Here is a 25,421-nt window from a genome sequence, read left to right on the forward strand (position 1 = left end):
AACAAACTAGGGCTACTGGTACAAGTTCATTTCATTAAATACTGAGTATAGTATTGGCACAGTCACTCTTCAAGCACAAACAGAGACAAATAAGTTCCCCAACATGCTCAACTTGGCATACTGGCTACTTATCACTTACCCATCCGCACAGAGGCCCACACTAACACTTAGGCCAAATCTACATTATTAATCACATATTTACCAGCTAAGTCACTTTCCTGATATCCACCCTGCCCAAGTCACTGTTTTGTTTCCAAGGGGGAAGAATGTGAGCGCTCATAAATCTCATCCAAATTGTGTAAGCACAACCTCAACTTGGGGCGGTGCAAAAGGAGTTCACCATAACGTGGCATGTCATTTCAAGCATGGCCCAGAAAGCAGCAAGTGATTCACTTCAACAAACATCCTTGAGTCAGTGGTATATAGGTTAAGCCCCATTAAAATAAACACCAAAAGACTATCCCTCTTCTTTGTCACCATAAATAAAATCATAATTCCTATGTGTTTGGGCTATGTAATTTACAAAGTTTAATTTCATTGAATCAACACCACAACCCCCAGTTGTCAATATTATATGTGTGTGTTATTTCTGAAGAAACCACGACCAGGAGAGGTTAAGGACCCTACCCAAAGCCATGTAAGATACGATGACAGGCTGATATCAGAGCTGACACATGGTACCTCATCCTTTGTCTCTACCTCTATCTGGATGTTTTTTGTTCTATTTTATTTTATTAGCACACTGTGGCTTAGAATTTCCAAGACAACCATAAGTAATCTTTGTTACTCAAAAAGGAAAAATAAAATATATAGTAAGAGTTGTATAATTCAAACACTCTCCATGGATCCAACACTCTCCATGGATCTAACACACTGGATAAGAAATGATCAAAGGTCACTGCCCTAAAGACAGATCTAACATTAGGTATTCAAAGGCTTCAGAGGTCATAAGGAAACACATAAAGCTCAACTGTCAATACCTACAATATTAATTCCTATAAATAGCTTTAACATGATTCTTGGTCCCCTCTTTCAACAAAGCCTACATCACAATCCCCAATCAAATCCTCTATCAAGGAACCATCTCTCCATCCCAGGTTTATTCAAATTATGGTGATTTAGCCACTCCTGCCTCCACACCCCGAAACAGCACTAGCACCACCCAGTCATGTTTCCCCTGCACCTCAGCCTCTCCCACACTCCCTGGGATGTCTTTAAAATAACTTGGTTCTTAGCCAACTCTTTAGTCAACCAAGAATGCTCAAGTAGTGGAGAGTGATGGCGAGGCTTGACTTGACTTCTCTCAAGGTCACAGCTGACCCTTGGCAGAGACCTCCCACAGACTCCCAAAGCACAGCAACTCAGAACCCAAGATTTCCCTCTCCTTGCTTAGCTGCATGGATCCCCTGCAGGGCTGTGGGGGGAAAAAATGCTATTTATTGCCAAACACAAACACCCAGTCTCCTTCAAGAGAAAACACTTCTCAAACTAAAATGTAAAGAGGCTGCAAACGAGGTCAGGTATTTGGCGTGTGCAGAAAGTGTCATCTATTTCACAGTTTCTCTGCCACATTCCCAATTTAGAAGAAAGGAAAATGACAGATTTAATGAAGGAGGGGTGGAGGAGGGATGGCACAGTCACTTGCTTGATGAAATCCTTGCTTCAATGGAAGTGTCACCTCAAAGTCAGAATGTCTAAAACAATGTTCATCCTCTTTCCAACAGCAGCACACCTCTGCCTGACTTACCTGTGGCTATTTCTGCCACTGTCATCCTCAGTCTCCTCCCAAGCTAGGAACCGCAGGCATTCCTGACACTGACTTCATCCCTAGTCCCTACTCCCAGCTCTGCAGTTCATTTTCCCATCTTAGTGGTGTCTCTCCACAGTGTGTGAAACACAGTGGTCAGACATGGTCAAACATGTGTCTCTCCACATAGTGTAGTCAAGTATGGTGTCCATGGTTTCATTCAGAGTTGTCCTGAGCAGCAGCTCCTACTCGCCTCCAGTCATTGTCACCTTGGATCATCTGCTTAACACAAGTTACTTGTTCAGTAAATGAAGAATCACTCTTCTTTTCAGGGAGCTTTAAGAATTGATCAGAGTTAACAGCTTATTTCTAACATCCTTGGCAAGGCCTATACAGAATAGGGTACCCTGTATGGCTGGATGTGGGCCATCTTTCCTCTGCTGGTCAGACTGTACCCAGGGAGGGAGTCCCTCTGAAACCAACTTCATCTCTCATCACACCACTCCTCAACTCAAGACTGCCTCCATTGTTCACTGACCCACTGCAGAGCTAGCACTGGCTGACCTTCAAGACCATCTGAAACTACCCAGAGCCTATCTTCCTCCGCTCCATGACTCCTCCGCTCCAGCCAGTCTACTCACTCATATCCACTGGGAGCCTGCCACATGCAAACTTCATGCTGGATGCCAGGAACACTGCAATGGAAGGCTGCCACTGCCCACCCTTCAAGAACTCAAAGCTTTCTGGTAGGGAGTGTGTGTGTGTGTGTGTGTGTGTCTGGAGGAGGGACGTGAGAGGGGGGCGAGGGTGGATAAAAACCATCATTGTTTTAGAGAGTAGGAAGTGATGCAGGAGTGGTAAGCATGAAGGGGACTGTGGGAACACCACTGAGGGAAGACACACAGCTTCTGTTCTTCCCTCCTACTCTCAACTTCGCCAAATCCTACTCCATAAACCAAGGTCTTATTCTTTCTGGCCCACACCTCTCCCATCTCAGAATTCCTCAAGTTCTTATCAACATCACTCATTTTTAGTCATTCCCCAGGCTGATGTCATCTCTTGTATTGCTGTGTGTTCATTTTTTTAATTACTTTTCTTACACAAAGACTATTTTTTTCCTCCACTAGGTTTAGATCCTAGGAGATAAAGGCTACACTCGAGACAGCTTTAAATTACTCATGGAAACTACAAAATAATTATCTGTTGCACAGGTGATATAGTTGGCATCACTGACAATCACCAAATAATGTATGTTATTTTATTTTGAAAAATATATCATCTCCTCATATAAGGTGACTTTCTAAGATGAAACAGAAGATTCTGGGCCATTTCTGAAAAACTTCCCAAAAATATAATCTGCTAAAAATGACCATTTAAAATTTTTAGGAAAAACTGAGTGTCAAAAGTTTAATTAAAGTTTTAGGTAGATGCCAACTCTAGTAAACGAGATAGCAGACCTTTCTGGTTAGGGCTGTGGTAACCATTCACTGCTGCCTATGTCACAAGGGAAAACAGTCAATTCCCTCACCAGCAACCCCTGACACACCTCCAGGAGCAGTACAACTTCAGCATTACAGAGAATTCACCTTGCCAATAAATAGGTATCAATTTGCTATGTACAAAGATGACATTTAAAAAAAAAATCAATGGGAGGGAGGAAACTGACCCTTCAATAAATGGAAATAGGACAGACAGACACATGGAATATAAAATGTTTGATCCCTACCTCACACCAATTAAAAAAATAACTTACATATATGAGACACATATTTGATAAATAATATTTTAAAACTTTTAGAAGGGCTGGGAATGTGGCTTAGTGGTAGAGTGGTTGCCTAGCATACACAAAGCCCTGGGTTCCACAGTACCACATAAACAGAAAAAGCTGGAAGTGGCGCTGTGACTCAATTGGTAGAGTGCTAGCCTTGAGCAAAAGCAGCTCAGGGACAATGCCCAGGTCCTGACTTCAAGCCCCAGGACTGGGGAAAAAAAAAAAAAACTGTTAAAAGAAAGTAGAGATTTCAAGACAGGAAACATTTATACGTGTGTGTGTGTGTGTGTGTGTGTGTGTGTGTGTGTGTGTGTGTGTGTGTGTGTGTGTGTGTGTGTGTGTGTGTGTGTGTGTGTGTGTGTGTGTGTGTGTGTGTGTGTGTGTGTGTGTGTGTGTCTTTAATAAGTCTAAAAAAAAAGAAAAAGATCAGTTTAACTGTATTAAAATTTCTCTTTTGTGTGAACTCAAGGCTTCATGCTACAAACGAGGTCTAATACTCAACCACAACTCTAACCCCAAAATCTTTCTTTTAATTAAATGTCATGCTGAACTGGTCTTAATCTTATAATCCTCCTACTTCGTCCTGCTAGATGGCTACCAATGTTCACCACCACAATTGGCCTGAAGTTTCTTATTCATCAAAGAATTCAAAGGAAATCAAAAGATATGCCAACTCCTAGACAAGGTATTTCAATCCATAGCCATCAGTAAGCAGAATATGTAAAGAATTCCTATAAAAGAAACATATCTTATCTCTGCCTGGTCCTGGTAGCTCACACCTGTAATCTAGCTACTCAGGAGGCTGAGATCTGTGAATCAAGGTTTGAAACCGACCCAGACAGGAAAGTTGATGAGACACTGTCCCCAATAAACTACTCAGTAAAAGCTGGAAGTGGTACTGTGGCTCAAGTGGGAGAATGCTAGCCTAGTGCACAGAGAGGCTCAAAGACAGTGCTCACACCTGAGTCCAACCTCCAGGATAATCAAAAAACAAAAACAAAAACACCAGAGTTACCTCTGGATTACAGTTAAGAACTACTCTAAACTATTCCAGTTTACAATGTCACAAGGATTAAAAGACAGAACACAGTGCTTTGGTGTCTTTTTCCATTTACATATATTGATAATTTATTACAGTTTCTAACACTCATGACCATATAGTATATCAGTTTATCTATCTAACAATGTAAGGATGTAGGCAAAATATATATTATGGCATTATACGATAATCAGAAACTTTACTTTTTTAAACTTTACTCTTTAAACTTTACTCTTTCTTTTTTTGTTTTTGGTCGTATGACTTGAACTCTGGGCCTGGCCACTGTCTCTGTGCTCTTCAGCTCAAGGCTAGTGCTCTACCACTTTGAGCCACAGCATCACTTCTGGTTTTCTGATGGTTAGTTGGAGATGAGTCTCATGAACTTTCCTGCCCAGGCTTGCTTTGAACCACAATCCTCAGATCTCAGGCTCCTGAGTAGCTAGGATTACAGGCATGAGCCACTGGTGCCAGGCCAGACTTTACTTTTTCTAATCCACAATCTTTTCATTTAAAAAAAAATAGTTAAAAAATCAACTCTATATCCACGTTTTAAAAAAATTCCTGTTCACACAAAAACCTGTACATGAATATTCATAGCAGTTTTATTCACAAGAGCCAAAAGATTGGAAACAACCTAGGTGTTGTCCTTCATTTGGTAGAAGGTTAAATTGCCATACATTCCATAGTCTTACAGAATAGTACTCAACAATGAAAAGGAATACTCTTTTTTCATTTTTCTTTTATTTTGGTGGTGGTATTACTGAGATTTAAACTAGAGTCTTGTATTTGTTAATCAAGAGTTCTACATTTGAGCTACACCTCTAGCTATAGAAATGTGCTCTTTTGATGGGAGAGAATGATAGAAAGAAGACCTTGCTTAAGACATATTGTACTCATAAACTGATATGTGAAACTGAAACTCCTTTGTACCAATATGTGGAACTGAAACTCCTTTGTACATCTACTTAAAGAAAATAAATTCCCTTGTACAACTACTTAAAGATAATAATAAATAAAATAAAGAATTGACAGTAAAAAAAAATGCACTTTTTTGTGGGGGGGGAATGTGTGCAGGTCCTGAGACTTGAACACAGGGCCTAGGTCTATCCCTGAACTCTTTTGCTCAAGGCTATCACTCTCCACTTAAGCCACAGCTCCACTTTTGAAGATTTTGGAAGGTTATTGGAAATAAATCTCAAAGACTGTCCTGCCTGGGCTGGTTTTGAATGGCAACCCTCAGATCTCAGCTGCCTGAGTTACAGTTACAGGTGTAAGCCACCAACACTTGGCAGAAATGCATTCCTAATACACGTAACAACCTGCATACATCTCCAGAGAACAATAAGGAAGCAAAAGTCAGTCCTAAAAGGCAACATACTTATGATTCCATTTTTATAATAATTTTGAAATGACCACTAATAGACGTGGAGAGCCAGACAGGGCTCATGCCTATAATCCTAGCTAGTCAGGAGGATAAGATCTGAGGATCATGGTTTGAAGACAGCCCAGGCAGGAAAAGCCCATGAGACTCTTATCTCCAGTTAATCACAGAAAAAGCCAGAAATGGCACTGTATACTAGCCTTAGAGAAAAATTTGCTCAGAGACAGTGACCAGGCTCAGAGTTCAAGCCCAGCCTGCCTTGTAGTGATGCAGTGCTAGAAGTGTTCAGTAATATGGGTCAAGGTTAACACACCCTTTTTGCAATATTGTACTAGCATTTTGTAAGATATCAACCATTGGGGGAAACTACATAAAGACTGTGTGCAATCTCACTATTATTTGTTAGAACTGCATGCAAATGTATAATTATCCCAAAATAAAACATTTTTAAAAAGACAAAAGACCCAAAGCAGGACTGAAACCATTCTGTCTTATTGTAGCACCACTCTGGGGTGAAATGAAATCAAGTAAGGGAGGGTATACCACACTGGCTACCTTGTATACTGAGTCCTGGGTGGCACTAATCATCACTGAATCATCTTTTCCCATCAACTAGCCTCATCAATTTGAACCCACCTGTCCCCTTGTCCACAGGGCCTTCAACATCCCTCCACATTCGATTCCTGTCTCTTTATAATCTGGCCATCTCCCCAGACAGCTGAAACTCTTGGAAGACAGAAACCTTTTTATTCCTCTGCCTATACCTACAACCTAGTCCAGCACCAAACACATAGTATAGATGCTAGGTTGAAGTTAGTTCATAATCTTCTTGTTGAATACAAAGTATCCCAACATTGGAGGAAGTAAGGGAGGGAGGAGACTGGGAAGAACAACACCAGCAGCCAAGAACACCTTGTAAGTTTCATCAATGACCGACTCTTTCCCAAGATACTAAGGAACCCAAATGAAATAAGTCTCACAGAGGGTGTGGCAGAAGCAGCAAACCCATGAATTCAATTCATAAGGCCTCTTTTTTCATCCTCTCTCCATCTCTGCAAATGACGAAATTGATCATTTAGAGTGTGTGTTACCGGAATAAGATGGAAAGGCAGGTTGTGGTACTCTTGTGGAAAATGGTTTAAAGGTTAGCTGACAGTCTTTTCCTGAAAGGATCACAGACGGAAGTATTAATTGCCCTGGGGGCAGAAGAATGTACTAAATGGTCTGTCTAGATCTCTCAGAGACCTCTGAGATCTCACACTCTGGGCCTGGGCAAACATATTTGGCTGGTAGGGTGGGGATAGGGTTCCCACGCCCTGAAAACAATGTGAGCTCCTCACTCCTACTCCAAATAGTTTTCGAGCATAAAAAAGCACAAGCGGTTGCTTTGCTGCTCCTAATGTTATCGGATAATTTTTCAAATTCTTACTCAATTACATCTCACACTCTTATCTGCAATCTCCACAGGCCAAATAGCCCTGCTTTCACATCATGCCCACTAAGCCTGCAGAACACAAGTATCCCTCCCAAGTAATTCCTACTCTCATAAACATGAGATCGTTTTACATTAAGGGGGGAAGGGGTGGAGAGCAAGAACATGCTTACACACACACACACACACACACACACACACACACACACACACACACACACACATACACATCTTTCTTCTAGGAACACTACAGAGGAGATATGAAGCTAGGAAAGGTTAAAACCTTAAAATCTGTTTCTGCCAAGATAATGATTAACTCTTTTGCTGCGGAATCCAGAATACCTGGCATTTCTGGATTGTCTACCCTGCTCCCTGGCCAAAATACCAGAGACAGCTCATGTACACATGGACTTTTCTCTTTCAAAGAAGTAAATGGCACCAATAAGTAAACCAGATACAGGCTTTGACAGTGAGAGTGCTATCATAGTTTGAAGGAAAATTAGGTATTTCAAAATTGTGTTGTTACTGGCCTAAACATATCCAGATCAAGAACCTCACTAATCTAAGTAACAGATGCCATCTATCCAAAATGTTCCGATGTTTGCTTTAAAATTGCTGACAACAAAGAGCTAAGATAACTTACATCACCACAAATCCAGAATAAATAAGAGAGATCAAGAGATACTGCACAATTGACTCCAAGGATATGTAAAACACAAAGCCTCTTAATGCCATTTAAAGATGAAACCTCTACTTAGGAGCTCTGAATAAGAAAACTGAATATCTATCCTGAGATTTCTAGCCTTCCCCCAAGACAATTATCAACATCAAGACTTTGTGCAACAGCTCTTACAATGTCCTAAAAAAATGATAAAGTCCATTTTTCTACTTTCTAGCTGAGAAACTGAGAACCCTGAAGCTAGAATAGCTTGATCAAGACTGGGTAGCTAGCGCTCTATTACTGGACAACCCTCCCTCCCTATGAATGATATTTTTCAAATGCTGTAATGATAAAAAGATGAGTTGTCATTATTATTAATAGTACTCATTTTAAAACAACAGACTGTTAATTAGCCTATTCATTAGGTGAAATGAAAACAAACATAAACATGAAAACATTTCAATCTCATGTTACCGCATACTTCATCACAATCCTCAAAGAAATCCTTGAGTTGACAAAGGGCCTAAAAATGCAGAGAAATGGGCAAAAGGTCATCCTAGGAAGTGGAGTGATGGCTCAAGTGGTAGAGCACTATCAGAAAAGCTCAGGTATTAGCTGGGCACCTGTGGCTCATGCCTATAATCCTAGCTACTCAGGAGATTGAGATCTGAGGATTGCAGTTCAAAGCCAGACTGGGCAGGAAAGTCTGTGAGAGTCTTATCCCCAATAAACCATCAGAAAACCAGAAGTGGCACTGTGGCTCAAGTGGCAGAACGCTCGCCTTGAGCTGAAGAGTTCAGTGACAGCGCCCAGGCCCAGAGTTCAAGCCCCACAACCAAAAATAAATAAATAAATAAAAAGAAAGAAAGAAAAGAAAAGAAAATCTCAGGTACAGCACATAGGCCCTGAGTTAAGCCCCAGGACCAACAAAGAAAACTGGAGCTGTCCATACTAGGAGGGCCTAAAGTCACTTCCCCCCTGACTAGATATCTATGTTTATCTCCCCCTGACCCCCAGGCTCCATATTACACCATCTGCCATAGTTCATCCCAGTGGTAGAGCTCTAGTCTTGAGCAAAAAAGCTCAGGGGCAGTGCCCAGGCCCTGCCTGAGTTCAAGTCCCGGGACTGGCACACACACACAAAAAGTCTACTTCCAGGCCCATGAAGCAAAACTATTCCTTCCTCAATCTGTCCAACTATGATGCACATTCCCCAGTAGAGTTTAACAAAGTACCTAGAATCACTTCAACTGCTCTCCTGGTCAGTGCCACTCTGCCACTATCTAGGCCTACTTCATGTATGCATAGCCATGCAGGTATGTCAAGTTCTAGTGCTAGAAGAGCATTGTTCTGACAAATATAAGTTTCTTTAGCTGCAAGTGTGACCTACAAGAGATGACCATCATTTTTGCTATCTTAAAAAAGCAAGTATAATGAACCATTGAAAGTTGAGAGGATCTAAGGAAAATTTTAATTTAACCCACTAGTTTCTGAGATGAGAAAACCTGTATAGGCAAGTCAAGTAGGTGTGTACTAGAAAGAACATTCAGAACATTGTGTTAACTTTTCTATGTTGCAACTAAGATACTAGGAAATGAGAACCAAACATGCATAGTACTTCAGGGTTCCCAAGTGCCTTCAAATGCATTTGTTCATTTGAGCCTCACAACATCATTAAATCAGCCTGGGTTCATGCTCCCGCCTTATCACTTCCCAGCTGTGTGCTTTTGGAGCAAGTTATTTAACCTCATTTCATTTCACCTATAAAATGGGAATAACAACACTAATTGGTTACTGAGTTGTGGGGAAATTCGTGACAATATATGTAAAAGGCATAAAAGAGAGCTTAGATCTATGAATCCCTCAATAAATGCTGGCTATTGTCATCGTCATTATTAATGAAGGCCAAAAATTGTTGTTTTACAGATGAAGCAAGCAGGGATTTTGAGAGCTTAGGTAATTATTCCCAAAATCACCATCAAAGTCAAACTAGAACCAAGTTTTCTGCCTCCCTATTTGGCTCTCTTTCTCTTAGAATCATTCTGTGTAGAATCCAATTTGTTATGAAATACTCTCTTGATCCAAAAGCAGTATGAACACATTTCAAGTCAAGAGGACTCCCAGGCAGACAGACAAAGAGACAGACAGATGATAGAGAAAGACAGTGACAGAGATCGACTAATGGAAATGGGGATTTCAATGTTTAGAGAAATTGTTATCATCTCTTTAGAAACAAGACATTTTTTTCAAAAGCCCATGGCATGTCCTGTCTTGGCTAGCTCATACTCTTGGGTTCCTTTGTTTTTTGTGCTTTGTCTTCCTGTGGAGTCCTGGCCATCCAGCCACCCCTGGCTGATGAGGTCATCTTCTCCAGGGAGAGCATTCAGACTCTGCCCTCCATGCATGATTCTAAATACAGAAATACAGGCTGGTCTCAGACGCCAAAGAGAAGGTACTAACTTTTACAATGTCTTTTGAGGATCAGCTGCCTACTGCTTAATAATGCATTTTTATAAGAAAAGATTAAAACAACAACAATAACAACAAAAAGCTACCAACTTTGCTTTCTCCCTACCAAATGGTATCCTAAAATACCAAAAAAATTGGAAGAGGCATACCTTCCCCATGTTTTTACTTACTCAGGAATATATATATTTCAATTTAAAGACCATACATTCATGATGCATTAGAAAACAAAAACAAGGGGCTGGGAAGGTGGCTCAGTGGTAGAGTGCTTGCCTTGCATTCATGAGGCCCTGGGTTCGATTCCTCAGCACCACATAAGCAAAGAGAAAAAAAAAAGCCGAAAGTGGTACTGTGGCTCAGGTGGTAGAGCATTAGCCTTGAGCTGAAGAGCTGAGGGACAGTGCCCAGGCCCAGAGTTCAGGCCCCACGACCGGACCCAAGAAAAAAATACAAACAAAACTGTATACCAAATGACTTGAAAATTCAGAGGGGAGAATTTTCCTGTTTGTCCCTTTGACTTTTCCTACCTATTCACCATAGATCAAACAGCTATTTCTAACCAACCACTAGTTCTTATCAAATTCACACTTTGAAAAGGCATCCTGACAGTTCCTTGTTCCAGTCAAGCCTTTTTTTCTGGTCAAGACAGATCTTACTATCTCAAATTTCATTCATTCATTCATTCATTCATTCATCCATCCATCCATTCAATTCAGTGAACTCAGGACCTCACTCTTGTAGGCTAGCACTCCACCACTTGAGCTAGAGCTCCAGTCCTTTTGCTTTTAGCTTATTTTTCAGATAGAATCTTGCATAAGCTGGCCTCGTACCATGATCCTCCTACTTCTACTCTCCTGAGTTAGCTGGGTCAAATTTAGATTTCAAATACTAAAAATGGTAAATATGTCCTGGATAAGTGTCGGATGTGTTTTGCTTTAATTACAGAAAGCTTAACTTTTGTTTTAAACTCTTGGTAGTTTCAGAGTTAATATTTTTTATTAGTTTACAGGGTAAAAGGTATGACTGAAGAAATCTGATCAAGTCAAATATAGCTCTAGGGCAGTGATTCTAGAGGATTCATCTGTGGGAGAGCTGTGTGCTACCTATCTGTACTTATCCTTGTGCACATGACAATATTAGCAATGTTTAATCTATTCTGAATTTCAATTTACATTAAGAAAGGAGTGGGGTTTTTTTTGGAGTAGAGACAGAATTGCAGAAGTGTAGTAGCATGGCACTGGCACACCCTCCTTCAATTCAAAAAACAATGCAATTTAATTCATAAACATTTTATAGGATTTGATTTAAACCAGAAGCTAGACACAGGGAAATGAATACAAGATAGTTATAATCTAAATGTGCTCAGTGGATTGTAAGCAAAGTAAACAATGAAATTACAACATAATCTTATGAGAGCAATAACACAGTTGTGTACAAGGGACACCTAAGACTGACTGGGTGCTTGAGAAGGGCCAGGGAGATGCCAGCAGTAGTCTGCTTGAGTCCTATACAAGGTTACTGTCAGAAAGCAAGGCAATGCAGGAAAGTGAAGCTAACTTCTAAGCTGGACTTCCAAAGGATACACAAATTGTGTGTGTGTGTGTGTGTGTGTGTGTGTGTGTGTGTATGTGTGTGTGCGCGCTTGTGTGTGTACACACATTCGAGAGTATGCCAGTCCTGGGTCTTGAACTCATGGCCTGGGTGCTGTCCCAGAGCTTTTTTGCTCAGGTCTAGCAATCTACTACTTGAACCACAATTCTACTTCTGGCTTGGTGGTTAATTGGAGCTAAGTAAGAGTCTTGCAACCTTCTTGCCTGGGCTAGCTCTGAACTGCAATCTTCAGATCTCCTAATTAACTAGGATTACAGGTGTGAGCTACCGGCACCCAGCTTAAATTTTTTTAGGTTCAAGGAAGAATATTCAATCCAAAGAGAAGACACAGCATAGATAAAACATAACGCATGGCACAACATGCAGTAGTAATGAAACTGGGACAGTGAGCTCTGCAGTGATATAAAATGTAAGCAGGATAGGGCTGGGAATGTGGCTTAGGTGTAGATGATCATTTGCCTAGCAAGCTCAAGGGCCTGGGTTCAAACCCCAGTACTACCAAAAGGAAAACAGAAAAACTGTGAGCAGAGTAAATTGGAAATAGTGAATGTAAACAGTCCATTAGGCTATGACCTCCACAGAGTAACAAATGGTTATGTTTGTTTTTAATCACTTTGGTGATACTGCACAAATATATATTGTCTAGATCAAATTAAGAAACTATTTCTAAGCCGGGCGCTGGTGGCTCACGCCTGTAATCCTAGCTACTCAGGAGGCTGAGATCTGAGGATCGCGGTTCAAAGCCAGCCCGGGCAGGAGAGACCGTGAGACTCCTATCTCCAATAAACCACCAGAAAACCGGAAGTGGCGCTGTAGCTCAAGTGGTAGAGTGCTCGCCCTGAGCTGAAGAGCTGAGGGACAGCGCCCAGGCCCAGAGTTCAAGCCCCACGACCGACAAAAAAAAAAAAAAAAAAAAAAAAAAAAAAAGAAACTATTTCTAAAAGAAATAGTCTATTCCTAAGTCATCCATTTATTCGCTCATTTATTATAGTCAATAAATATTTTCTGAGAGCTACCATTTGGGCTACAACAGTATTCCTGACAAGTTTTCTATGTGAAAGGACTTAATAATAAAAGCTATTGAGTATTTGTCATAAACTGAGCAATCCATATATTTGCAATAAAGAGCAAGGTAGATCTCATCACCATGTTACAGAAAATACTTAAAAGAGAAATTGAGTGATTCGAGTAAGGCTGAATAGCAAAATGACAGACTCTAATCCAAGTCTGTTTCCAACACTTATATTCTTTATAGTGTACCACCCAACCTCAAGGCATTCCTACCAGAAGTCCTGTAGAAGAGAAAAAACTGACATATAAGACCAGACATAAGCTGGGCACTGGTGGCTCAGGCCTAAGTGGCTAGCCACTTAGGAGGCTGATATCCGAGGATTGTGATTCAAAGCCAGCCTGGGCATGAAAGTCTGGGAGATTTGTATCCCCAATTAACAACCAGAAAACTGAAAGTAGTGCTGTGGCTCCAAGTGGTAGATTGTTAAGCCTTGAGAAAAAGAGATCAGGGACAGTGCCCAGGCTCTGAGTTCAAGCCCCACGACTGACCAAAAAAAAAAATAAAAAGGAACAAATGTAAAGCAGTTCAACATCACTGCCACAGGAGATCTATTAACAGAAGTGTTTTGTAGAGAGGTCATCTCTGTTCACTATGATCGAGGAAGGCATTCCCAAATAGTCAAGGTTGATCAGAAGGGTGGAATTTGAACAGGTAAAGATGTGGGTTGGGTAGGGAAAAAGGGAACAGGCCATGACCTGTAGTAATCAAATCTCACTCTAGTGACAGTTAAGAGGCTAAGGCCTGTTCTATCATTCTCCCAGCAGTCCCTGGGTAAGTTACAGAATGTCTACATCTCACTTTCTTCCTCAGGTAAATGTGACAGTGGATCCTCTTATATGGATTATCAAATGAAACAGATATAATATTTAGGATATGGTAAGCCCCAAACAACAAAATGTTAGGTAATAGTTATATGTTTAAAGAATGGCAAATAGTCCAGACAAGCCTCCAGTTGTCTTAAAGGAAAATGAAAAGCAGTGGAAAATGAGAGGATGCAGTTAGATTGAAGACAAAAATCATGTCTATGAAAGAAAATTGGTCCCTATTCAGCAGGCAATAGAGCATTAGTCATTAACAGAAAGAAGCCATATTTATAACATTCTGAGCAGATCCCCTATGGGAACCTTTGGCATCTGGCTCTCTTGTGGCCCCCTTGAAAGAGGTGCAATACCTTGGGGAATGGTTCAAGCAAGTTCTATAATAAGATACTGTCACTAGCAAAGCTAAGACTTCTTTCCTTTCTCTCCCCTTCCACTCTGTACCTTCTCCTAAAAAATATAGTAATATCTGAGAAATAACCCAACTTCCCTGAGTCTTTTACATCAAGGCTGAGAAAATTTTATAAGAACCAACAGGGGTAGTTTGACTCATTACTGATTTTTTTTCAATTTGGTAATATTTGGCTTCCATTTACTAATTATTAAGCTAATGTTTTTCTTAACATAGTTATTATAGTTCTTATTTATTAATTCACTATAATAAAAAACATTTGGAGGTGTATGTTCACTAAAATTTGATTATGTTCATAGGTATATAACATATGTATACTATATACCTGAAACACATATAGGTCATTAAGTGTCTATGAAGAAACAATAAAGTTGTGAAAACTACAGTGAAAACTTAGCAATTCATGTAATTATTAAAAGGCATAAAGATTTATTGTTAATAAAATACCATGATCATGTTATAAAATCAGATACATACTCATGATAAAATATGAATATATAAAACCTTAACTCTAAAAAATTTACCAGAAGTCAAGAGTCAGTGACTCACATCTACAATCCTATAATCCTAGCTACTCAGAGGGCTGAGATCTGAAGATCAAGGTTTGAAGCCAGACCAGGCAGGAAAGTCTGTAAGACTCTTACCTTCAATTTATCACCTAGCAGGAGTAGAGTTGTGATTCAAGTGATAGATTGCTAGCCTTGAGCACAAAAGACAGTGCCCAGGCCCTGGGCTCAAGCCCCAGGACTGGTACCAAAAAATTAAAAAAATTATCAGGACTAGTAATTATACTGACATGTTTTTTTTTTAATCCTAAAATGTTTGGACAGAGGCCATTTTTTAAATAATGTGACTATACCTACATTCATAGAAGCACTATTCCAGTAGGTAAAAAGGAGAACCAACTCAAATGTCCATCAGCAAATGGATAAAACATAATATGCTTCAGACAAATATAATGGAATATATTTAGCCTTAAAAAGAAATTCTGACAGATGCAAGAACCTGGATAAACACACAGGACATTATGTCAAGCAAAATAAGCTGATAACAAAAGGACAGATGCTGCATGATTCCATTTACAAGAGGCATCTAGAGTTGTCAGACGGAAGGTAGAATGGTGGCTGCCATGGATTTATGGCAAGGAAAAAGGGTATTATTATGTAGTGGGCACAGAGTTCCCATTTTTCAAGATAAAGAGTGGGCACAGAGTTTCCGTTTTTCAAGATAAAGAGTTCGGTGGATGGATAATGATAATAGCAGAACAGTATAATGTCCACGAACTACACACTTAAGAATAGTTAGATGATAACTTTTTTGCTCTTTGGTTCTTTTTGTTTGTTTGTTTTGGTAGTTAATTGGAGATAAGAGTCCAGGGAACTTTCTTGCCTGGACTGGCTTCCAGCCAGTCACCAGATTCAGCCTCCTGAGTAGTTAGGATCATAGGTGTGAGCCCCCAACCCCTACACCCTGCTAGTGAATAATCTTTGAAAACACTTTAAGTGTTCTCAGTATTTATTTTCAGTATTTGGGGCATTTTTTTCAATACTAGGGTTTGGAACTCAAGGCCTTGTGCTTGCTAATAAGCAAGGGCTCTACCACTTGAGCCCTTCATTATTTACTTTTAAATCAAATCTCTTCCAAGGTAACTTTCCCATATTCTCACCAAATACATCATTTGGGGTATTAAAACTATTCTCTTAAATTTTACTACTAGAAATGTACACGTAATCTGATATTTCTTTCATCATGACATAGTATTTTCTCAATGTAGGGAAGAGTGAGGCATGGGCCACAAATAAGACTCTTCCTTCAGAAGAACTCTAGAGGGGCTAGGAATGTAGTTTAGTGGTAGAGTGCTTGCCTAGCATACATGAAGCCCTGGGTTCACATAAACAGAAAAGGCCAGAGTGGAGATGTAGCTCAAGTGTTTGAGTGCAAGCCTTGAGCAAAAGAAGTTAAGGGACAGTGCCTAGGCCCTGAATTCAAGCCCCAAGGCTGGCCACAAAAAAGGAAGAGGAGGAAGAGGAAGAGGAAGAGGAGGAGGAGGGGGGGAGGGGGAGGAGGAGGAGGAGGAGGAGGAGGAAGAGGAGGAGGAGGAGGAGGAGGAGGAGGAGGAGGAGGAGGAGGAGGAGGAGGAGGAGGAGGAGGAGGAGAAGGAGAAGGAGAAGGAGAAGAAGAAGAAGAAGAAGAAGAAGAAGAAGAAGAAGAAGAAGAAGAAGAAGAAGAAGAAGAAGAAGAAGAAGAAGAAGAAGAAGAAGAAGAAGAAGAAGAAGAAGAAAAGAAGGAGGAGGAGAACTCCTCCTCCTCTACAGGGGTCACTGGGATGCTCAGTTATCTGGAGTGAAAAGCAAGAGTTTAAGAATCAGGATCTAAGCACCAGCTGATGTTAGAAGGGGGTGGACCCTACAGTACCTGTGGCCAGGTCAGACATAGTAGACTTCACAAGGGACAAAGTATCAAAGGTTGTCTTCCAGAAGTGGCGCTGTGGCTCAAGTGGTAGAGCGCTCACCTAGAGCTGAGGGATAACGTCCAAGCCCAGAGTTCAAGCCCCACACCAACAAAAAAAAAAAAAAAAAAAAGAAATGCAAAGGTTGTCTTCTAACTGTGTAGTGGAAGACAGATGAGGCCCTACCAACCTGACAGGTTACTCTAAGTAATTTACCAAAGAAAAATTCCATTCCTATTCCCTCCAAAAGAAGGCCTTACATCAGCAAAGCTGAGAGGGCTCATGAAGTTTCCAATCAAGGCGGCTTTGCATAGCACACAGAATGCCCTAGCTCCAATCTACCATCTTCCTACAGGGTCTTGCAACTGTGTGATGTAGAGTGCTTCAGTTTGTCCCAGAGATTCATTTTCTTCCAGGCCTTCACCTTATTGCAGTTGTTATGCTCTCTGAACAAGGGAAGAGGAGCCCTCAATTGTCTTGTGGGAAGATGATAGCATCTGCTTGGGATTCCAAAGAGATGTTTTACTGCAGCTTTTCACAAACTGATTATATTTAAAGCTCCCTTGGGGAGTAGGGGGGTGGGAGCTGGAAGGAAAGAAGCTTCGGGAGAAGACCTTTGTTGGCATGAGTGAGGCACTAAGCTAAACCTCTCTAGGGACCAAGCTTGTTAAATACCAGCCATCAACATTCCCAAGTGTGTGTGCACACACAATATGACTAGAGTTTGAAATTTCATCTTCAGCTCTCAGAGGGTCATGAAAGAGTTAAACTGTTACAAGCAAAGGCCTGTGCTTTTATTATTTTTTTTAATCAAAATGCTCCAGATGGAAATTACAAAATTCCACTTCTCAGCTCTGAGGGGCACACATACTGTTCTCCTAAAACAGAGAGAAAGAAGGGAGAAACAAGACCCCTAATGTTCCCAAGAGAAAATCTGACTGTTCAGCACACTCTGTCAGACTGTTTGAAACTATGTGTCCTAGAGTATTTGCATTAACTATCAGTCTTGGCTTTCCTGAGAAATTAAAAACTCAAGAAGAGGGTAAAAGAAAGGGAGTCTTGAAGCCAGGTGCTGATGGCTCACACCTGTAATCCTACTCAGAAGGTTGAGATCTGAGGATCACAGTTTAAAGACAGCTGGGGCAGTAAAGTCCATGAGACTCTCATCTCCAATCAACTACTCAGAAAAAGCCAGAAGTGACACTGTGACTCAAGTGGTAGAGCACTAGCCTTGAGTACAAAGAGGCTCAGGGACAGCACTCAGGCCCTGAGTTCAAGCCCCAGGACTTGGGAAAAAAAACAAAAAACAGGGAGGTGTGGGAGGGTCTTGAGGAAGGAAAGACATTAGCTGGGAATATAGGTAGTGATGTGAATTCTCTGGTACCTTGCCTCATACCTTATCACCATCCAGTGCTCAAATACCAGCAAATACCAGCTAGAGACCAAAAGCACCAGATTCTGATCATGATCCTATCAAGGTTGTCAAGTATTTCCAGAAGTTAATATACATGAAAGTACTTTCTAAAGTGAAAAAAAAAACTTGTAAAAAGACTCAGAATATTAGTCCTGTCAAGTCCAACACTGAAAGCATGAACACTCAAAGGAATCTGAACACCCACAAACCAGAAACAATATTAGTTTTCAAGAAGCAGATAACACAGTAGGCTGGCTAAGGGGATAGCCCCTCATAAAATCATACTAAGACAGGGCTAAGGTGGCAACCTTAGAAGGTCTTTGGGGTTCATAGAAGCAGGTGTTTTAGTATGTAACAGTCCAGGAGTGAGTTCCACAAAGTCTATCTAGATTTGACTTGTTTCAAACCATCCTGACAGAAAAGCAGATCGAGGACTAGGAGCAAAGACACAGTACAGGCCTACACTTAAACAATTTACCTGTTGATTTAAAAAAAAAAGGAAACTGATGTCCAAAGAGTTTAAATAACAGACACAATATACCTTTTGTTGCTATTGGGTGAATTTAAACTAGAACTCAAGTTTCATTCCTAGATTTAAATTTTCCTGTCATTTAACAATTGGTGTATACAGCAAGAAGTCCAAGTCAGCAAGAAGAAAGGAAGACTCACTTCAGAGGATAGTCTGTACCTGCGTTAGGCTCTCCAAGAGCCAGATATTATGCTAAGTGACTTACACAGACTATGATTGATCCCTCACCTCTAACTACCATAGAAAAAATGCCTTTTATTTTGCCTACTTTCCCGATTACAAAACTGAGGGTCAGACAACTTATGTAACATGCAGATTTAAACTTGGATCCTCCCTCTCTTAAAATATACTCTTTAAACCAGGCATGGGTGGCTCAGGCCTGAATCCTAGCTACTCTGGAGGCTAAGATCTGAAGACCATGGAAGTTTTTGAGATTTTTATCTCCAATTAACCATAAAAAGCCAAAAATGGCTCAAGTGGTAAAGCACTAGCCTTGAGCACAAAAGCTCAGAGACAACACCGAGGCCCATAGTTCAAGCCCCTAGGACCAGCCAAAAGAAAAAAGAAAAGAAAAAAAAAAAACCTACATTCTTTTATCCCCCAACTGAACTGCTTGCTAGATCACAATTTTTTTTTAACTTGGCATCTGTAAGAGAAGTAAGGCTGGCAGCACCATGCATCCCACAGAATACATGGTTTACTAATACTCTTACTAGGTAGTGATGCAGGAAAATCCCAGCACTCAGGAAGCAGAGGGTTATGAATTTCAAGCCCCTATTTCAAAAGAAAAGAAACTAAAATGCTTCAGTGAGGCACAGAGCCAACCCAGGCTCCTTTGTGTTGAAGTTCTGTGATCTTCCACAGAGAGTTCAGGTTCTGGAATATAAGCTCCATGAAAGTAGGGACTCTATCTTTTCAACTGCTGTATCACCCAGAACAAAATGATGAATAAAAGAATGAATGAAATCAAGCTGCTAAGGTTTGGCAATGTGACCTTGAAAGGCCTTATCTAAGCCTGTTTCCTGAATGGAAGGTAACCTTAATGCCCACTTCCCAGATTGATGTAAGAATTAAATCTGATCATTGATGGAAAACACTTGGGGCAGGATAGAACTTAATGAGCAACCAAAATGTGAACTATTGTCATATCACTACTAGTATTCATTGACAGATTTTGACTCCTAGTAAAATTCTTTTCCCTCCCTAGCCAGATGATGTTTTATAGTAAAGACACAGAATAGAACATGGGGAATCAGGAAACCCGCTAGCTTTAAACCTGCTGCTACCTAACTGTATTACCTTGGACAAACCCGTTTTCTGAACTCTTTTTTTTTTTTTTAATGTGTATGCTGATCTTAGAGCTTGAACTTAGGGCCGGAGAACTATCTCTGAGGTTTTCTGCTCAAGGTTAGCAATCTATCACTTGAGCCACAGCCCTACTTCTAGCTCTTTGCTGGTTCACTGGAGATAAAGAGTCTTACAGACTTCCCTGCTCAAGCCAGCTTTGAACTGTGATCCTCAGATCTTAGGTTCCTGAGTAGGTAGGATTACAGGCGTAAGCCACTGGCAAGTTCTCTGTATTCTTCTCACCTTAAAAATGATGGACTAAATTGTTCAGTTCAGTTTTATAAACGCTCATGAGGCACCTTTTTAAGGAAGACACGATGGTTAGCCACCTATAAAATTCTATTGTCCTGAACAGGGTCAATGGAAAAATATCAAAGTGAAGCAAAACAATTTCCAGCTTATAGCAAGGTTGAGGAGAAATCCCAAATAGCTGACTGTATTACATCATCTCAGTGAACAATATTTATAAATACACAATTGTTTAATTTTGAGACATTCAGAAATCTTTACCAAAAAAAAAAAAAATCAGCAGATTCTATTAACACCCCAGCACCATAAAAAAAAATGTAAATTACTTTGCACCTTAATCAAATGGAGTGCTTCTAGAAAGAAATCTGGGAAAGTCAAAGTTATTAACACTTCCTAGGGCAACAGTTAAGAATAGGATGCATTAAGAAGGGGGGGAAAATGACATATCTGGCTAAAACTGCAGGGGGGATTCCAGGGGCAGAATGCTGTGCATCTGGACAGGACACAGAGGCCAGTGGCCTATTGTTTACAAAAACAAGCCGGGATTATGACAGTGACAAGAGGCCAAGACCTCAATTATAACTCACAACCACACCTCTCTCAATCCCAGTCCAACTGAAGCTATCAATCAATCAACTCCCCCATCTCTGTAATAAACCTACCAATATTTGCAGCCAAGTGGATAGACGGTCCCTTAGGACACCTCCAACACTGACCAAACTGATGACATAAAAAGATCCTTCAGACACAATGGGGACTTCAAACTACCTGCCAACCTTCAAAGGCATAAGGGAACTGCCCTTTTCACTCTATCCCTACCCCAGGCAATCAGAAGAAGGGAGACATGGTCCTTCCCAAGTCCTCTATAATAGAAAAAGGTCTCCTTGCATTGGTGCAGGGAAAGAAGGAGGGGCCCCTCCCTCTACACTCTGAAACAAAGGAAAACCCAGAGCTCCAACCATGTGGTGTAGCATTCAGGGCTACCTACCTTCTCCCACTCCCCAGCAAAGGTCTCAATGGGCTGGAGCCACATGGCTTTTTCCAGTGACTGGTCAGGAAAGGACAGTGTCTTGCACAAACACAAGCTAGGGCTCTTTCACAGGCAGGAAGTCCTCCTAAGGGAAATGCTGGGTAAGAAAAGGCTAATGGACATGGACTGACTGACCAGCCAAGTCTGGTGGTGGACTAGATAGGGAGACAGGTTCCTTGTATTCATCCATCTATATTTTGCTTTGCATCTCACATGTTTGCAGAGGGGAAAATAGACCTTTAAGAACATGTATCCTGCCTGGAGCAGAGGGTGACAGTACAGAAGGGTTAAACAATTATGTCTTCTCATTTTTCAGTTATCAGCAGTACTCTGAAACCCAAACATTCCCAACTCAATTTGGGTTAGGTGAGGGCAGAGAACTGGGCGTGGGTAGCCTTATATCTTCTGTTCTATGATCTCACTCTGATTGTATGCAGGTGACCAGGGACGAGGCAAGTATAAGGTGCCCCCAAGATGGCTAGAGACTTTCTATGCCCAGTGCCATAGTAAATACCATGTTTTAATATAGTGCATCAGAAAAAGAAGGGGGAAAAAAATCCTCTCCCAGGACTCTTCAAACGGTACACCTTCTGAAGGCTGCCTTTCTGTGTGTGTGGACTCTTCAACCTCTGAAATGCATGTCCAAACACCTGTCAGATTTCAGCTGTCCTTCAAGGAGTCCTGACCCAGACACCAGGAGTTAAATTACCACCTTTTCCCAAGACCCTCCGGCCCCTCCCCCCACCCTGTCCACCCTGGAGGAAGAGGCAACCAAAATAATGGCCAGCCCCACAAAGACACTCAGCACCCACTCAGACAATTCCTTCTCAGTACCCCAGCCTTAGGAGGTGCACACCCACCTAGAAACCACCTCTGGGGTCAGCCTGCTCCACCCAAAGAAATGAACAGCATGCCTGGCCAGTTCACAGAGCAGAAGCATTCTGACATTTTTCCAAAGCCCTTACCTTTGACTTGAGTATCGTACTCTGCTATGATCTCCTTATCCTTTTTAAATTTGGCTGGGGACGTCATGATTTCCTTCTTTCTTCCGAATTCAAATTGTGAATTGATAGATCCAAGGGAAAAAAAAAATCCAACCACTGAAATCAATACCTCCAAGACCGCTTCTCCCAAGGGCAGAAGGGGCCCCCCGCGGTGGTCTCCAGCGCTCCGGGGAGCGCGGGCTGCGGGTTGGGCAGGCGGCTACGGCGGGCACATGCAGACGGTGGGCGCTGGGGCCGGGTGCGGCAGCGGCTGGTGGTTCCTGTGCTAGAGCCGGGGCCGCAGCCTCAGCATTAGCGGGGAGAACTGCAGCGCCCGGAGGCTGGCCTGGGGTCTGACATCAACGACACAGGCGGGGAGTGGAAGTCCTTCCGCACAACATGGTGGGGGGGGGGGGTGCGGGGGTGTGGACGCGCCCAGCTGTGTCCCCGGGAGGGAGTGGGTTTGTATTGGGGTGCCGGGGTGGGGGGAGGGCTGGGCGTGCTTCGCGGGATTTTTTTTTTCCTGTCGTACAGACTCGGAGATGCTGCAAATCAAATCCCAAACGGGAGCCGCAGCAGCTCGGACTGGATCGGAAGTCGTTTGCTCCGGTTCACTTGCCTGTAAACGCAGGAAAAGGGGGAGGGGGGCGATCAGCCCGCGAACAGATCCTAATCGAGGCGAGGGTGGGGTGGGGGACGACGCTCCCACCCCGGCCTGGGCCCATTCATCTCGGCCAAACGCCGCGGGCCGAACCCGGACCAGCGAGATGGGGAGGAAGGAAGCTCCCTCCGGATTTTGTTTTAAGGTTGAAAGAAAACACTTTGGAGCTGCCGCCTTCTCGGGCTCCGGGCGGGGACTGCGGCACCTCGGCGGCTTCCCGAGCCCCGCCGGCGCTGGGCAGCCGCCAGCCCGAGGGGGCCCTCCCGATCCTGCCCCTCCACTCGGCCCCCGGACCCCCGACCGGGGCACCTCCCGGGACATCAAAGTGGACCAAAGCCGGAGAGGGACAAGCCACCCGGGCACAACTTTTCTCCCCCCCCCCTCACAGTTGTTTTGTTTTTGGTTACTAGCTTCTCTTGGCAGCCAAATGTGTGTATGGGGCGGGGGGGGGGGGGTGTCTGCTGGAAAAAGGCTGCTCGGCACGGGACACGTCCAGGAAAACAATGCGGTCGGCAGAAGCAGGAAACGGGTTAGAGGCGAGGGTCGGAACCGGGAAAGCCGGGGAATGTGGAGGGAGGGCGGCAGACCGCGGCCGCCTCCCCCAAGCTAGGGACGAGGGGGATTCTAAATGACACCCCCGATGTTTTTTGTCACTCGAGACCAGGGATCCCAAATACCACACCCAACCCCAGCCTGGGGGTGGGGAGAGGGTCGCCGAGGGTCCCGCCCCGGCCAGGGCCGGGTGGTGGCGGGAGGGAAGCGCCGAGTCCGACGCCGGGCTCTCAGGGGCGCCGCGGCTGCGACCCTCCCTCCCCGGCCGCCCCTTTCCTTCGGGGAGCCGGCCGGAGGCGGCGCCCGCTCGTGCCTCCCTCTTCCCGCGGCTGGAGGAAGGGGTGCACCGCGGGAGGAGGAGAGGGCGCAGGGGCGGCGTGGTTCAGGCGGGCAGGAAGCCGGGAGGCCGGGGTGAGGTAGGGGGTCATGAGGCGTCTTAGACAGAAACCCCGGGACAACCGGAGACGGACGGGCTTGGAAGGCGGGCGGGGAGAGGGCAAGAAGATGGGCTTGGTGGTGAGGAGCAGCTAGGAGGGTCGTGGGGCTGCGATGTTACGGAAAGTACAAGGCTGTGGGCGACTTGGGGCGCCCAGATAGGAGGGTCTGGGAACGGGAGTGGGTGAAGAGGAGCCCGGGGCGGGAGGAAGGGACAGAGCCCGAAAGCTGTGCAGAACAGACCCAGATGTCACCCAGGCCTGGGACAGACAGGGTCAGAGGGCAGCGAGCGGACGGCTACGAGAGATGCCAACCACCTAACCCCTCGGTGGACCCCGGCTGGCCGCGGCCGAGGACCGGGGAGGGGGCTGGGTGCGCGGGCAGTGCGCGAAGAGGACGGAGTCCCAGGTGGTGGGAGGTGGGTGGCTTGACCCGCAATCCGGAGCAGTATCACAGCATGCGCGCGGAGGTGCGGAGGGGGTCGGGGCGGGGGGCTTGGGAAGGGCTGTCTGAGGGAATCCGGGCGGGCGGCCCCGCAAAGGCGAAGCGACCGAGCCGCGTCCGCGCGCTCCCCTTCCCGCCCCAGCCCCGGGTTTGTTCAGTAAGGGCTTCAGCCTAGGCGGTTAGGGAGAAAGGGAGAGAGGGAAGGAGCCTTTACCTGGCTCTGACGCGGTGGGTCCCAGGCCCCGGGCTCCGCTTCCCACTAAGAGCTCTCCTCCCCTCCTCTCCCCGCCACCCGCTTCTACGCAGAACAGCCCCCAGTCTCCAGAGGAGCCTCCGCCAACTCCGCAGGACCCCGCCGGGAAGCAGAGCCCGCCCTCTTGCCAATCACCTCCCGCTTTCTATCGACCGATGGACGCTCTGGCCAATAGGAATAGCTCATCTCGAGAGTCCAGGGATAAGGGGAGGAGCCGACGAAACTTGGAGGTGTGACTAGAACTCACTTGCTGAGGCGTGGTCCTAGAGTAAGCTCCTCCCCGACCTGTCGATCCCTCTAAACTAGAACTGATGGGCGGGATAAGATGGAACCGACAACCAAACACAAACTCTTAAGACAAGGCACAACCAATTGGACTGGGGTAGGGAGGAGGGGCGTTGCGGGGAATTTTAGCCAATAGAGAGTAGAGACCAGCGGGGACTGTGAAACATCTTCCAATAAAAAGCGTGTAGGGAGTGTCCGACTAGTATCACCAGGATGGGCGGAGGCTTTTGCCGGGATCTCAAGAGGCCGGCCAATGAGTTTGGAGGCGGGGCCAAATTTGGCCAACCAGAAAGCCAGTATGATCTCGGCACCGTTACTAGGGCGGGCCTACGATCCCCACGCCACTCAGCGCAGGTCAGGGGAAGGCCCCTCCAAGATCT

The 25,421-nt window shown here is 43.8% G+C and overlaps 1 protein-coding gene across 4 annotated transcripts in view; it reads right to left on the minus strand.

Moving 5' to 3' along the window:
* Positions 1–24,800, minus strand: part of Srgap2 (SLIT-ROBO Rho GTPase activating protein 2) — a 250,890-nt gene extending 226,090 nt beyond the window's left edge. For all 4 annotated transcript variants that reach the window (XM_070041646.1, XM_070041645.1, XM_070041648.1 and 1 more), the window contains exons 1-2: positions 24,718–24,800; positions 22,394–23,030 (exon numbers count right to left, since the gene is read on the minus strand). In XM_070041646.1, coding sequence (XP_069897747.1) covers positions 22,394–22,460 — 67 coding nt within the window. In that variant the 5' untranslated portion in view covers positions 22,461–23,030; positions 24,718–24,800. The remainder of the gene's footprint in view (positions 1–22,393; positions 23,031–24,717) is intronic.
* Positions 24,801–25,421: the final 621 nt, after the last annotated feature.

Source organism: Dipodomys merriami, unplaced genomic scaffold, assembly GCF_024711535.1.
Source record: "Dipodomys merriami isolate MVZ:Mamm:240054 unplaced genomic scaffold, mDipMer1.0.p SCAF_31, whole genome shotgun sequence".
Lineage (NCBI taxonomy): Eukaryota > Metazoa > Chordata > Mammalia > Rodentia > Heteromyidae > Dipodomys > Dipodomys merriami.